Source organism: Pagrus major, chromosome 13 (genome assembly GCF_040436345.1).
Source record: "Pagrus major chromosome 13, Pma_NU_1.0".
In the NCBI taxonomy this organism is placed as follows: Eukaryota; Metazoa; Chordata; class Actinopteri; order Spariformes; family Sparidae; genus Pagrus; species Pagrus major.
Genome location: NC_133227.1, coordinates 27,607,155 through 27,620,253, shown reverse-complemented (window position 1 = coordinate 27,620,253; position 13,099 = coordinate 27,607,155). Strand labels below are relative to the sequence as shown.

At 42.0% G+C, this 13,099-nt stretch overlaps 4 protein-coding genes across 5 annotated transcripts; 2 read left to right on the top strand and 2 right to left on the bottom strand.

Annotated features, from left to right (window-relative positions):
- Positions 1-63: 63 nt before the first annotated feature.
- On the bottom strand, positions 64-742 carry LOC141006608 (histone H2A-like). The gene has a single exon (XM_073478829.1). It carries the CDS (start codon positions 726-728, stop codon positions 345-347), a length of 384 nt encoding a protein of 127 aa, XP_073334930.1. The 5' UTR covers positions 729-742; the 3' UTR covers positions 64-344.
- Positions 743-1,664: 922 nt separating this feature from the next.
- On the bottom strand, positions 1,665-2,442 carry LOC141007013 (histone H2B 1/2-like). Its single transcript, XM_073479333.1, has one exon. The coding sequence runs from the start codon at positions 2,408-2,410 to the stop codon at positions 2,039-2,041; it is 372 nt and encodes a 123-aa protein (XP_073335434.1). The 5' UTR covers positions 2,411-2,442; the 3' UTR covers positions 1,665-2,038.
- Positions 2,443-3,961: 1,519 nt separating this feature from the next.
- On the top strand, positions 3,962-6,706 carry LOC141006603 (E3 ubiquitin-protein ligase RNF26-like). Of its 2 annotated transcripts, none has more exons than XM_073478822.1 (2): positions 3,962-4,189; positions 5,256-6,706. In XM_073478822.1, exon 2 carries the CDS (start codon positions 5,262-5,264, stop codon positions 6,507-6,509), a length of 1,248 nt encoding a protein of 415 aa, XP_073334923.1. In that variant the 5' UTR covers positions 3,962-4,189; positions 5,256-5,261; the 3' UTR covers positions 6,510-6,706. The 2 variants fall into 2 exon arrangements, with proteins under 2 accessions (XP_073334923.1, XP_073334924.1); XM_073478823.1 differs by lacking the exon at positions 3,962-4,189 and adding an exon at positions 4,227-4,327.
- A 4,150-nt stretch (positions 6,707-10,856) lies between these two features.
- ins (preproinsulin) lies at positions 10,857-12,105 on the top strand. The gene is made up of 3 exons (XM_073479806.1): positions 10,857-10,917; positions 11,412-11,607; positions 11,718-12,105. Exons 2-3 carry the CDS (start codon positions 11,424-11,426, stop codon positions 11,882-11,884), a joined length of 351 nt encoding a protein of 116 aa, XP_073335907.1. The 5' UTR covers positions 10,857-10,917; positions 11,412-11,423; the 3' UTR covers positions 11,885-12,105.
- Positions 12,106-13,099: the final 994 nt, after the last annotated feature.

Genomic DNA, 13,099 nt, shown 5'->3' with positions numbered 1-13,099 from the left:
CTTGTGAATTAATTCAGCATTAATTGAAGTGTATAAAAGTTTTGCCCCTGAAGTGTCAGTTTGTTGCAGCATCTGGATCTTCACATGTCTGAACATCAGACCCCCTCAGCAAATATCAATTAATATAGTTGAATTTAAATCTGGCCCAATATCATTTACTTTATTGGTCTTTTAAATGCAAAATGTTTATTCTGGTTTAACATTTGATAAGTTTCTAGATATAATTCTGCACAGTGTTGAGGTTTAAGTGTATAAAAACTATATAATAAGGGAATGTCGCCTTTAGTTTCAGGTGGGTGGCTCTTAAAAGAGCCGTTTTGTTGGTTGAAGCCGGGTTCAGGTCTTCACTTCTTGGAGGGCTTCTCGGTCTTCTTGGGCAGCAGGACGGCCTGGATGTTGGGCAGCACGCCTCCCTGAGCGATGGTGACTCCTCCGAGCAGCTTGTTGAGCTCCTCGTCGTTGCGGACGGCCAGCTGCAGGTGGCGGGGGATGATCCTGGTCTTCTTGTTGTCGCGGGCTGCGTTTCCGGCCAGCTCGAGGATCTCAGCGGTCAGGTACTCCAGCACGGCCGCCAGGTAGACGGGGGCGCCGGCACCGACCCGCTGGGCGTAGTTGCCCTTCCTCAGGAGCCTGTGGACACGACCCACCGGGAACTGGAGTCCGGCCCGAGAGGAGCGAGTCTTGGCCTTCGCCCTGGTCTTTCCTCCTTTACCGCCGCGTCCAGACATTTTCTGAGATTGTTATTTTTCAAAGGCACAAAGACGATGATGCCGCTCAGCCGCCGACACCGCTTATATAAGGAAACCAAGCTGCTCTCTGATTGGCCATCTTGAGCGTTACTGTGGTCGTCCAATCAGAATGGAGCTGGTGTTAAGTTCCGGTATTCACCACATATTTTCCGCTTTGTACTGCCTTGAATTTCAAAATAAAACGTGGAAGGAGATTGTACCGGAACTGTGATCAACATTGTTAAGAAGGGCTTGCTGTATGTCAGTGAATGACAATTACACTACTCATATTATTGGGTATATGAGTGCATATATATGTATGCAATTAAAGTCGAATTAAATTATTATTTAGGGATCAAACATATTCACAAAACAAAAATTCAGATATATCACAGAATAAACAATCACGTGTAACACTAATATCCCTGACTAATTTTGAGTTTACTGTCTGGTAAGTACTGGTTTAATGCATTTACTCCCTCAACACTTTAAAATCTGTATATTTCACTTATATTTAATACTCTTATTGTCCTAAACAGCCAATCCAGCTCTTGATAGTATCTGTACGACACAATATCTGAGATAAGACTAAGTGTTTTAAATTGTGGGACATGTAATGATGTGTTTTAAGTGGTAGAAAACAATGTGTACATATTTTCAGCCTGTGACCACATACAGTCAGACATTTAACTGAAAACCAATTAAAAAAAAAACATTGACTTTGAGAAGAGGGAAACGGAAGTGCAAAAATGCGAACAGAGTCAAGACTCTTTATTATACCACTTTGACAAATGTATTACTAAAACTTCTCTGGAGTAGTTACCTTACCAAGTCTGAGTAAATCCAAGTATAAACAAATAATAAATATAGAAATTAATAATAAATGGAGACAAGAAGAAACAAAAGGCACTCATGGATGGAACAAACATACCTGAATTAGGTTAAAAAGCCTTTATTAGAAACCAATAACCTTCATATCAGCTGAGTGTTGTGTGGTCTGTTTGTTGGATGACATCACCAGAAATATATACACACAGTAAAGTTTACAAAAATGTACAATATTAAAACATAAGTCAGGAGGGCAGACAGAGGGACAGACTTTTGTAAAAAGGCAGCTCACTTCCGGAATAATCCGAGTATCACAGCGTGAGTCAGCAGTTTTATAAGCTGCTCCGGAAGATAACAAAATGTCAACACATCTGTTAACATGTCGGACTCTTGTTACCAGATGACATTAAGGAAACAGCTCTTTGAAGTGTCGCAGTGTGTGGCCCTGAAAAGGACCTTTGTGTTGGCGGGTATCAGCGGGTCTACTTGGAGCTGGTGTACTTGGTCACGGCCTTGGTGCCCTCGGACACGGCGTGCTTGGCCAGCTCCCCGGGCAGCAGCAGGCGCACGGCGGTCTGGATCTCCCTGGAGGTGATGGTGGAGCGCTTGTTGTAGTGGGCCAGGCGGGAGGCCTCGCCGGCGATGCGCTCGAAGATGTCGCTCACGAAGGAGTTCATGATGCCCATCGCCTTGGAGGAGATGCCGGTGTCGGGGTGCACCTGCTTCAGCACCTTGTACACGTAGATGGCGTAGCTCTCCTTCCTGGTCCTGCGCCTCTTCTTGCCGGTCTTGCTCACGGCCTTGGAGACGGCCTTCTTGGAGCCTTTCTTCGCTGCTTTGGGTGGTTCAGGCATTTTGAGTCTTTCGCTTCAGTTTCCTTCAACGATCACTTCCTGGGGGGATAGACTAGTGTGTTTATATAAGCTCTATGCAAACACAACTGTGCTATTCCTCGCACGGCATTGGCTGGATATAATCGCGACTGAGCATGCGCTGCACGGCTGCAAAGTCATGTAAGACAAGCATTTCCGGTTTGCCCCATGGGACCTTATTCCATAAAAACTTTATATGGTGGTGAATCAAGAGAGAGAGATTGTGTTTTGATCCTGTATGGACTGTGTCATGAATCACACATATGATGTTTCTGTCAATTTAAAAGATCATTTTTCATCTTGAGAGTCACAGTTCGTCATAAAACTAATGAAATATAACACTGTGAAGACTGCACAGCCAACAGTCGCGTTAGTGGCGTCGTCTAAAAACTAGTAAACGACTTTGTGCACAAATAATGAAATATAATCATATAAGACATTTGCCGAATAAATAAGAATGGCCAAATAATTGAGGCTTTGTTACGGACCGCGGTTCAGAGTTGACAGGATTTCTCATATCTTAACAACTAACTATATTAAGTGATATTATTAAGGGAGTCTGGAGTCCCTTAAAAAAAAGGACGCACTTTAGGCAAAGAGGCAGATGCTGCGACAAACTGACACTTTTTATAAGGAAAGAAACATCATAATGTATTGCAATTAATGCTGAATTTACAAGAAGACATGAATTATTTGAAATTTGTTGCAGGAAAGTTTCACAAAGTTTGTCATGTTCCTCCTCACTTATCACCTCTTAAAATGATGTGATTTGTTAAGGGAGTCTGGTAATACTGTGGCCACTGGTTCAATAGTTGGTTGAAGGAACTGACCAACTCTCCTTTCAGTTGTCAATATGAGCAGATTTATTGTGGTTTTAATCTTTTTTACTACCTTTTCTGAGCCCAGTTGGTGACGTGTGTTGATATTTTACTTTATTTACAACAAACTGAGACTAAGTTAACTTGAAAACTGATCTTTTAAATTGGCTAACATCATATGTGTGATTCATGACACAAATCAAGCTGGATCAATAAATTATTTATCTCTCTTTATTCACTAACATACAAAGTTTTTCTGAAATAAGGTCCCATGGGGTCCACCGGAAGTCACACTGTGCAAGTAAAAGTACCAACACCACACTGTGAAAGTACTCCATTATAAACAGTCCTGCAATTTAAATGTTAACTTAAAGTATCTAATGTAAAATAAAAAATAAAATAAATAGAATCATGAAAATGCTAAAAGTATTAAAGTACTCTGCAATAATATATAAGGAGGATTTACTGTTAAAGTTATGGAACTATTTTGTTTAGGACTGCAGCTAATGGCTATGTTTATAATGGATTCATCTGCGGATTATTTTCTTTATTAATCGATTGATTGGTTTGTAAAAATAATCTGAAAACAGAGAAATGTCAATCACAGGTTCTCATAGCTCAAAGTAAACAGTGCAAGTGCAAATTATAAGATGTTAAAAAAACAAAATAAAATACAATCATTGAAATATTGCATATATTCATCATATATTTTGTATGTAAATAATCTAAATTTGTAAAATAACAAGTAACTACAGCTGTCAGATAACTGCAGTGCAGGTTCGGGGACGGTAGGTGGCGCTACACGCACTTTACTTCCGTGTGCGAGCCGCCAATAAACGCGGCGAAGAAGAAGTCAATGGCAACACACTAACACATCATGGCAACACTTGTAGTTCTCTTCACACGCACCTGCGGTTAAACCTTTCCACGCCATGTTGTCACGGTGAGTAATGTGTAACTTAAAAAACGACCACCGACCGATTCTCTCCCGAAAGCTTCTTGTTGTTTTAGATATTTATTTTTATTTTTAGCTAGCTGATGCTAATGGGTGTGGTCTGCTCGGTAACGGTAGCAACGTGAGGTAAGGTTAGCATGATGTTGCTGCTAATGACTGCTAACGGGCTTCAGATATAAAGGTTTAATATGTGTAGAAATTAATGTGCTAGTTCGGAAACCGACGTTTGTGAAGGTTAGCAGGACTCGGGTTGTTTATCCACAGATGACTCCACTCGCGTTTTGCTAGTAGCTAAAGCTTCTAGCTTTAAATACCAAACTCCCTTTAAAAATCTGTTAAATTTTAAGTTTACAAGTCTACACAAACGTGACAAGGATGACTTAAGTACTTTTCACGATTAACAGGAGCCTCTCTTAAATTCGGCATACATTATATACACAGCAAGACTCAATTAGACTGATTTTCAGCTTAAAGAAGTTGTTTTGCTTGTCATTTACCCCCCACAATCTGTCCACTAAAATGTACCACCAATTTGACTTCAGTTCAGTGAGCATGTCAGTAGCATTTACAGGCTTTTTGTTCCACGTTGGGATCTTTGCTCAACACAGTTTGAATGAACTGATGTTTACAATGGCAGCTGTCAACATGTACTGCTTCTACAAGCCTGTTAATGTTTAGACACTTCTTCAGTTAGGACACATGTAGATATTGAACATGTGTGCATCGTTTAAATGTGGAAGTATGTGGAAAATCCTGGGTGTGCAGTAGCCTTATGATTGAGAACAGTAAGCATGCTAGCGTAATATCCCAGGTTTGATTCTGGCTACCTTTTTGTTGCACTAAATATACCTCTTTCTGTCTCCCTATTTCTGTCTTCACCTAAGAACTCATGCTGTAGAAATCACCTAAATGCCACCAGAGGTCATTGCAGAGTCAGATATGATTTTCATCCATTCTGAATAATTCAAATTCATAGAGAATTAAATATATTTTTCCCGGCTTAAATAATGTATGTTGACTGGTGCAGCTCTAACTCCACTTCTCTTCTCTGCAGCCTAATATGGATGGAGTGAACATCGTCGTTCTTGCTGTTGGAAGATGTCTGGACGCCTGCTGCCTGCTGCTCGACCTGGTCATCAGGGCGTTCAGCTGGCTGCTCCGCTTCCTGTCCGGCATGGGTGCGTCCCTCCACAACACGCTGGTCGTGCTGAGCGGATCCACTCTGGTTGAGTACTGGAACTTTGCTGTTTTCTCGTTCCTCACAGCCAGCGAGGCTTTCTCCAGCGCAGCCTGTGGAGCTGTGCACATTGTGGAGGGCTGGCTGCAGACACTGGGAGGAGTGTTTGAGAGTTTCAAGATGGTGGGACACCTCTCCTGTCATGTTGCGTGGCGCATCAAGGATGTGCTGCACCGCGGGCTGATTTCAGGGAGCTGCATCCTGCGTCAGACGTGCGAAGGTCTCTGCATCGCGCTCAGTCTCGTCCTCTACTTTGTCAACACGGTGGTCAATATCGTCCTCATCAGCATGCAGAACTGTCTGTCTGTGCTGGCGGGTGTCTGGGAGGTGGTGGCGGATCCCGTGCACAAAGTTGTGGAGCTGGCTCTGACTCTGCTCACCTTCCTCTACAGCTGCCTGGTCGGTGCCTCTGTGCTGCTGTGGACGCCCTGCCAGCTGCTTCTGGACTTCCTGGGAGGACTGGGACGTGTCTTCTTCACGGTTTTCATGGTGGACTCACACGGCCTGCTCATCACAGCGGTTATCGTCTCAGTGGCTGTGCTGTTACTGAACCCCAGGCTTCATGTCCTCGCCAGACAGCTGAGTCTTTATTTGGTGAACGCGCTGCCAAGAGCTCGTGGTGTGCAGAGGATACAGGAACAGGCTCCAGCCAATCAGGAGGTCGACACCGGGACAGCACAGGAACTGAGTACAACCAGGTTGCAGCACACAGATGCTTTAATCACTGAGACCGACTTGTCGTCAGCAAATGAGCCTAGGCCACCAGACTCTAAGCAGGGCCGCGAGTCGGTGGGCAGCAGGGCGAGAACATCCCGACCGAACCCCAACCCGACAGAGGGCGGCAGCCCCCCGACTGACGGAGAGCTGCTCCGCCTGCTGAAGGAGCAGGAGGAGAGGAAGAAGTGTGTCATCTGTCAGGACTTGAGCAAGACAGTGCTCCTGCTGCCCTGCCGTCACCTCTGTCTCTGCCGGCACTGCGCCGACATCCTGACCCAACGGCGACACGCCCAGCAGCGCTGCTGTCCGCTCTGCAGGCAGCCGATCACACAGACCATGGACGTCTTCCTCTGACGGGTGACGGACCAGAGAACTACAAACTGCAGCACAAGTCGAATAAAGGAGCTATAGGCACTTTTTCTGTAAATGTATCAATTACAAGAAGGAACAGTTCACCCAAACATGAAAATTCATTGCTGATGGAAAGTCGGTAGATGTTTCATCAAAGTCCACGAAACATTTCTGGAGCTTCACAGCAAAACAGAGTTGCAACATTCTCCTAAACAACTGAAGTAGCTGGAGACTTGTTTTAAAACGGAAAAACCAACCATAAAAACATCAAATGGCTCCATACAGCTCGTCCAGTGAAATCAAAGTCTCCAGAAGCCCCAAGATCCCAAATTGATTTGTTATTTAAACCCTTTTATGAGCCCAAATCTTCACTGTTGATGTTAAGCTAAAAGTATTAGTGTACATGAGCTCGACTGCACGTTGAGGGTGTTAATGACGTCTCTTCAAATCACTTTGGGATCTCGGGGCTTCTGGAGACTTCGAATACAACAGACGAGCTGTATGGAGCCATTTTCCTTTTTTAAATGTTTTTTTACATTTTAAAACAAGTCTCCAGCCACTTCAGTTGTTTAGGAGAATGCTGCAAGTCTGTTTTGCTGTGAAGCTCCAGAAATTTTTTGCGGACTATAAAACTTCACCTGACTCTTCATCAGCATGGAGGGAGGAGATAATGACTGAATGTTAGTTTTTGGGCGAACTGTTCCTTTTAAAAGTTTTTGAGCCGATCTGTGTGTGTAGAATCGAATCTCGCAAAGTGCCAACTACTGGTATGTTTATTTATTTGTTTATGTTTATTTACTCTTTGGCCCAATGTTTTCTAATACAAGCCAGGAGACTTCTCTAATTTAACAGTATTTGTGCGTCCTGCTTTTAACACTTGAAATTATAAATATATTCATCTTATTTATGTTTGCCATCAACTTTAAGATGCCAAGACAAGGAGAAGGACTTGAATGAAGTGTGGACGCTCATTTCATAACAGCTGAAGTGATTGGCTGCTGATTATTAACACTGGATCGACACAGCTGAGGATTTGTGCCAAATACTTTGCGACTTCTACGATTGTTTTTGCACTTCTGTAAGTTTGTCTAAGTTATTTATATTCTGAACATTTATTTATTCAAAGTTGTCACATATGTTAAAGAATGAATATCTGCTCTGGATGTTGGACTTTGTGTTCTTGGTGAAAGAAATCCTTAAAAAGCTGGAGTTTAACCTTCATTCCTTTTTATTTATTCCTTATTTTGTTCTCATTCCCACAAATTTACAAATGTCCTTCATGTGAGTTTTCAAACTTTTCAGCTTTTCCATTCCAATATTTTGAGAAAATGTCCGACTGAAACTTTTTCTTGTGATGAAGGTGAACGATTTATAATCTACTCAAGTTACTGGAAGTCATGTCTTAGTATTTATTCCATAAGTGTCAATAAACACATTGGCTGATTGGAAACTGAAAGATTTCTTAATCTTCTTTTATTGAGCCTGTGTGGTGGTATTTTCTTTTTATTGTACGTACAGGAAACATTTTTGTATTTTTTTTGTTTTTGTACTTGTGTTTCTTTTTTCTCTTCTGCTCCCGACTGAACTTCAATTATTATTATTAAACAGACAGCGGCGGAGACGATGAGGAAACAATGCCAACATGGACAAAACACAAGGGTTCATGTTTTTTGAGCAGTGTTGAATTAAAGAAAAGTAAAACGCATTTGAAATTGAATCAGGTTGTTTGTTTTTATTTCATTTATTTTAGACATCATGCACTGTGCAGGAAGAGGTTCAGGGCCACTGTGACTATAATATTGAGTGAGAACTTTCTAATTATTCACATTAAACTCACTCATTTTCAGTCTTCTTCAGTGGGATTGAATGCAACATATTAATCAAAACATTCATGAAAATAAGGTAAATATTCAAATAAAACATTGACAAGAATATAACAAAGAAGTACAACAGATGAAGGTAATTAGTAGTGACATTAATTAACAAAATAAAGTAAAAGCTGCACAAAATGATTGAAAGGTGTAAGTTTAAGACAGCGTTCGAGTTAGGTGGGAACCAAGTAACGTCAATACACCAGACTCCCTTTACAAATAGAGTGATTTTAAGAGTTGTTGAATCATGAGGACTCTGAATCAATACTTTCTCCACCTGTCGGCAGAACGTAGACTAAGCTAACACGCTTTAAATACCATGTTCATACATAAAACCTGCCTCTACAAAGGACAACATGTACTGTATATTTTGTTCTGTTCAGTAGCAGGTTCTGTATTTATAAAATTTGAGTTCTGACCTTTTTCTCAGAACTCTGAGAAACTCTGCAAAACTTTTGTTTTCCATTTGAAGTAAAAGATCTGAGACTTTCTGAGAAATTAGTTATTTCTCTCCAATCCTGAGCTGAAATTTGTTTAAAAAATCAGTGCTAGTGAGCTAAAATATTTAAAAAATGGGAGTGAAAACAAAAGTTTTGTGTTTGTATTTTTGTTTTAGTTACATTTATACTAACCTGCAATTCTTAAATAAGGGGGAAAAAAAACAACATTTTTTTGTTTTCCAGTCAGTGAGAGGCAGCAGATGGTTTCTGGAAGATGTTTGAAGTGGAGACATCCCCACTCTGATTCTGAGAAGCTATCAGCAACACCTTTTTCAGCGTCATCATGGTGACGCTCCTCACGGTTAGTTGAGTTTGTGACAAACAAGCTGCGAGAAGAGCTCCGTCAGCAGGACTCACATTAAACAGTGAGCGATGGAGGGCGGCTCAGGCTCGTGGTGTCTGCGTGGTCAGGACCTCCATCGCAGGGTGACGTGGAAGAAGTACTCAGATCTTGTACTTGTTCTTCTAAAAGTAGTAATACCACATTATAGATATACTCAGTTAACGTGGTAGATCTAAATTTGGACAATCGGCTTTCTCCATTAAAGGATGTCAACTCTGCAACACATCACCGACTGAAATCAAACTTATTTCAGATATAAAGTCTTTTACAACAAAGGTTAAGTGCTGGCTAAAAGAAAACCAGAGTCAGCACCAGTAGTGTGGTATTCATATTTTACTGTAAAGTGATTTTATGATACTGACCATTGAAAGCTGTATGTTTTTTTTACATGTTAGAAGCCCAACTGGGGATAAGAGTTGAAAATAAGCATTAACTATAAAACTCTGTGCAGCACATCAGTTACTTTCTTTGTACTGGACCTTATACTGCATCGTCCCTAGTAAATAAAATTCAAATAAATAAAAGTAGTGGATTAAAAGCGTCACTTAAACCTGAAATAGACAATTGTAGTCAAACGCTAGTAGTCTTCCCCATTATGCACTTCAAGAAAAAAAGTCAAAATACAATTGCGAGCGTTGAAATGTCAACTTTTTTCTTCTCGATAGTTTTAAGGAGACCTTGAGAAATCCAACCTGAAGAAATGTACATTTTCATGATGCTTCTGGTGATTGGGTTGACCACATCTGGCAGTAATGGATCAGCATGATTATTAATTTCGTGTGTTTGTGACACCTGACGATGAAAGGCCGCTCTTGACTATTTATTTCAGCAGCCAAGACGTTCCTGCTGTGAGGCAGAGGGTATGGTGGTGGCGTTACAGCGTTTCCAAAGTGCGTTTCAACATTTATAAGAGTGAAATCCCCGTATATTTTTAACACTTCCAGCCGCGTTTGTGGCGACAGAACCAGAAATGTTAACAGAACATAAGCACAGCATTGTAAGGACATAAAACTGAAAGTTGAACCGAAAGAAATGTAAAGTTTCAACATCCCTGATTTGCAGTAACACACCTTGCCAACATTTATTCTTTATTGCAATTGAGTTGAGTCATTGAGAGCCGTGTTTCTGTCCAATATTCTCTCTCTTTTAGCTCTGTTTTTGGTCTCCACCACCTCCTGAGGGAAATATCGGCAGCTTGTCTCTGACTGCGTCTGTTTTTATGCAGCTTTTTCCTTGAAAAAAGTTGAATCCAGACAGATAAACGAAGAGTCTAAACTCGCATTGAAGCTCCGTAAAGACGAGATTCTCTTCAGAGACAAATTTCAGCGCTTCACAGTAATCTGATCTCAGCACCTGTTGGTCTGCTGAGCTCATCAGGAGCAGCAGCAGGCTGATTGACGATCAATATTTGTCTACGAGGTGATCAGATCATGTCGGATCATTAGCTGTGTTTGTTTTACTAAGTGATGCGACCGCTCAATCAGAAGCAACCGAGTCACTTATTGTGTGCTGACTAAACTGTTTACACACACAGACACACACAGAGCGGTGGGCGTGTCCAGGTGGAGGTGATGGAGTATAAAAGGAGCGGAGGCCTTCTGATCGTCCTCACACCAACCAGCCTTCAGCTAATCAGCTCCTGCTCCTCCTCTTCATCACAGTCACCTCATCCATCTCCTCCTCCTCCAGCTCTATAGGTGAGTGTTTCTCCTCCTTCTTCCTCCTCGTCTGACTCTACAGGTAAGTTTTTATCCTCCTCCTCTTGCTCATCTTTCCGTACTTCTACTTCCTCACCCTGATCCTCCTCTTCCTCGTCTGTCTACTCTGCCATCTTCTCCTCCTCTGACAACTTTTACTTTTCTTCCTCCACCTACTTCTTTCTTCTTCTCCTCCACCAAATGTCAAAGGTGAGCTCTTCTCCTCAACTACTCATCATCTATGTTTTCTCCTCCTTCTCCTTCCTCTATGAACTCCTCCACTTCCTCCTCTTCTTCCTCAACTGCTCCTGTATCTGTACTCTCCATCTCTTCCTCTTTTTCGCTCCTTCGTCTTCTCTGTAACCTCCTTCCTTTCTCACTCTGTCGTCTTCCTCTCCTTTTATCCTTTGTACGTTTTCTGAGATGACTCCAGTGCCCCTTGTCTCGAGCCCTGCTTCAGAAAGACTTAAAAACAAATTGTGTTGTGTGTTCAGCTCTCGTCCAGTATGGCGGCTCTGTGGCTCCAGTCTGTCTCTCTTCTGGTCTTACTGGTCGTGTCATGGCCGGGCTCCCAGGCCGTCGCGCCCCCACAGCACCTGTGCGGCTCTCACCTGGTCGACGCCCTTTACCTGGTCTGCGGGGACAGAGGCTTCTTCTACAACCCCAAGAGAGACGTCGACCCTCTGATGGGTGAGGCCTCCGACTAAAAAAACCTTCACAGCATCACTAAATGCACCACAGATACTCAGCACTAGTGTTAATGTTAATGCATGACGATGACTTCCTGTTTGTCCTGTCAGGTTTCCTCCCACCTAAAGCAGGCGGAGCTGCGGCGGCGGGCGGCGAGAACGAGGTGGCAGAGTTCGCCTTCAAGGACCAGATGGAGATGATGGTGAAGCGAGGCATCGTGGAGCAGTGCTGCCACCGACCCTGCAACATCTTCGACCTGCAGAACTACTGCAACTGAACGGTGCTTAGCCTGGCTCTGGTTAGCCTAGCCTAGCTTAGCATGGCTTAGCTTCTTGGCTAACTTAGCCTGAACCCCCACCATCACCCCCTCCCCTCCTCAGAAGAGCGGCAGCGCTGTCCTCTCTCTGTAAAACCAACCGCTGTCAAATGAAGTGCTGAGAAAATGGATGAAATTATTTTTCCTAGAAAATAAAGTTTTGTGAATTGAGAGAAATCAAATGTTTGGTGACTGTTTTTTATTATCTTCTGTCATGTTGGATGATTCATGAAGCACAATTAAAGGTGCAACCACGAGCAGAAAAATAAAAAGTGATGAACAGCAACACCCAGACAAATTCAGGGTGTTTTCCAGTTTTTCCTTTTGAATAAGTCTGCAAAACAAAATGTCTGCAACATAGCAAAGTGTGAAAAAAGTGACGGGGCCTGAATACTTCCTGATGTGTATCTAAATAAATATGATAGAGCTTTTCGTAAAACAACCGTACAAAGTTTAAGATTTAAAACCAACTCATTTCTAACACTTGTTATTAGGATTAAAACCCTATATTCTGATATATTTTCATATTCTTTCCAGTGTATATGGAGTTTGTAGCAGGTAAAAACTCCATCGCAGACAAAACAGACACTAAATTGAAACTAGGAGAGGATTAGATGGTTAAAGTCCATGTTTCAAGCATGTCGCCCTTCCTCTAACACATTAATAACACTCTTTATCAACAGTGTCAGCGTCACACTACTGTTTTGTGTTTATGTGTTTATATATATAAACTTCTGTATGATCCAGAGGAGAGGGGGACACGTCTGAAATACACTGCATTTTCAAAGTAGCTGCCAATCCAAGCCTTTTCTGTGTTCTTCATGCCGCTGAGTGCCTGCATCTGTGCACAGAAGCACAGCACACATGTGGCGTGGTGGAACACATACTACGTCATAAAAACACGAAGAAGAACTAGAAGAAGAAAAAGAAGAAGAAGCAGAAGAAGAAGAAGAAGAAGAACTAGAAGAAGAATAAGAAAAAGAAGAAGAAGCAGAAGAAGAAGAACTAGAAGAAGAAGAAGAAGGAGAAGAAGAAGATATTGAAGAGGTGGTAGAAGAAGAACTAGAAGAAGAAGAAGAAGAAGAAGAGAAAAGAAGAAGAACTAGAAGAAGAAGAAGAACTAGAAGAAGAAGAAGAAGAAGAGAAAAAAAGAAGAAGAAGCAGAAGAAGAAGAAG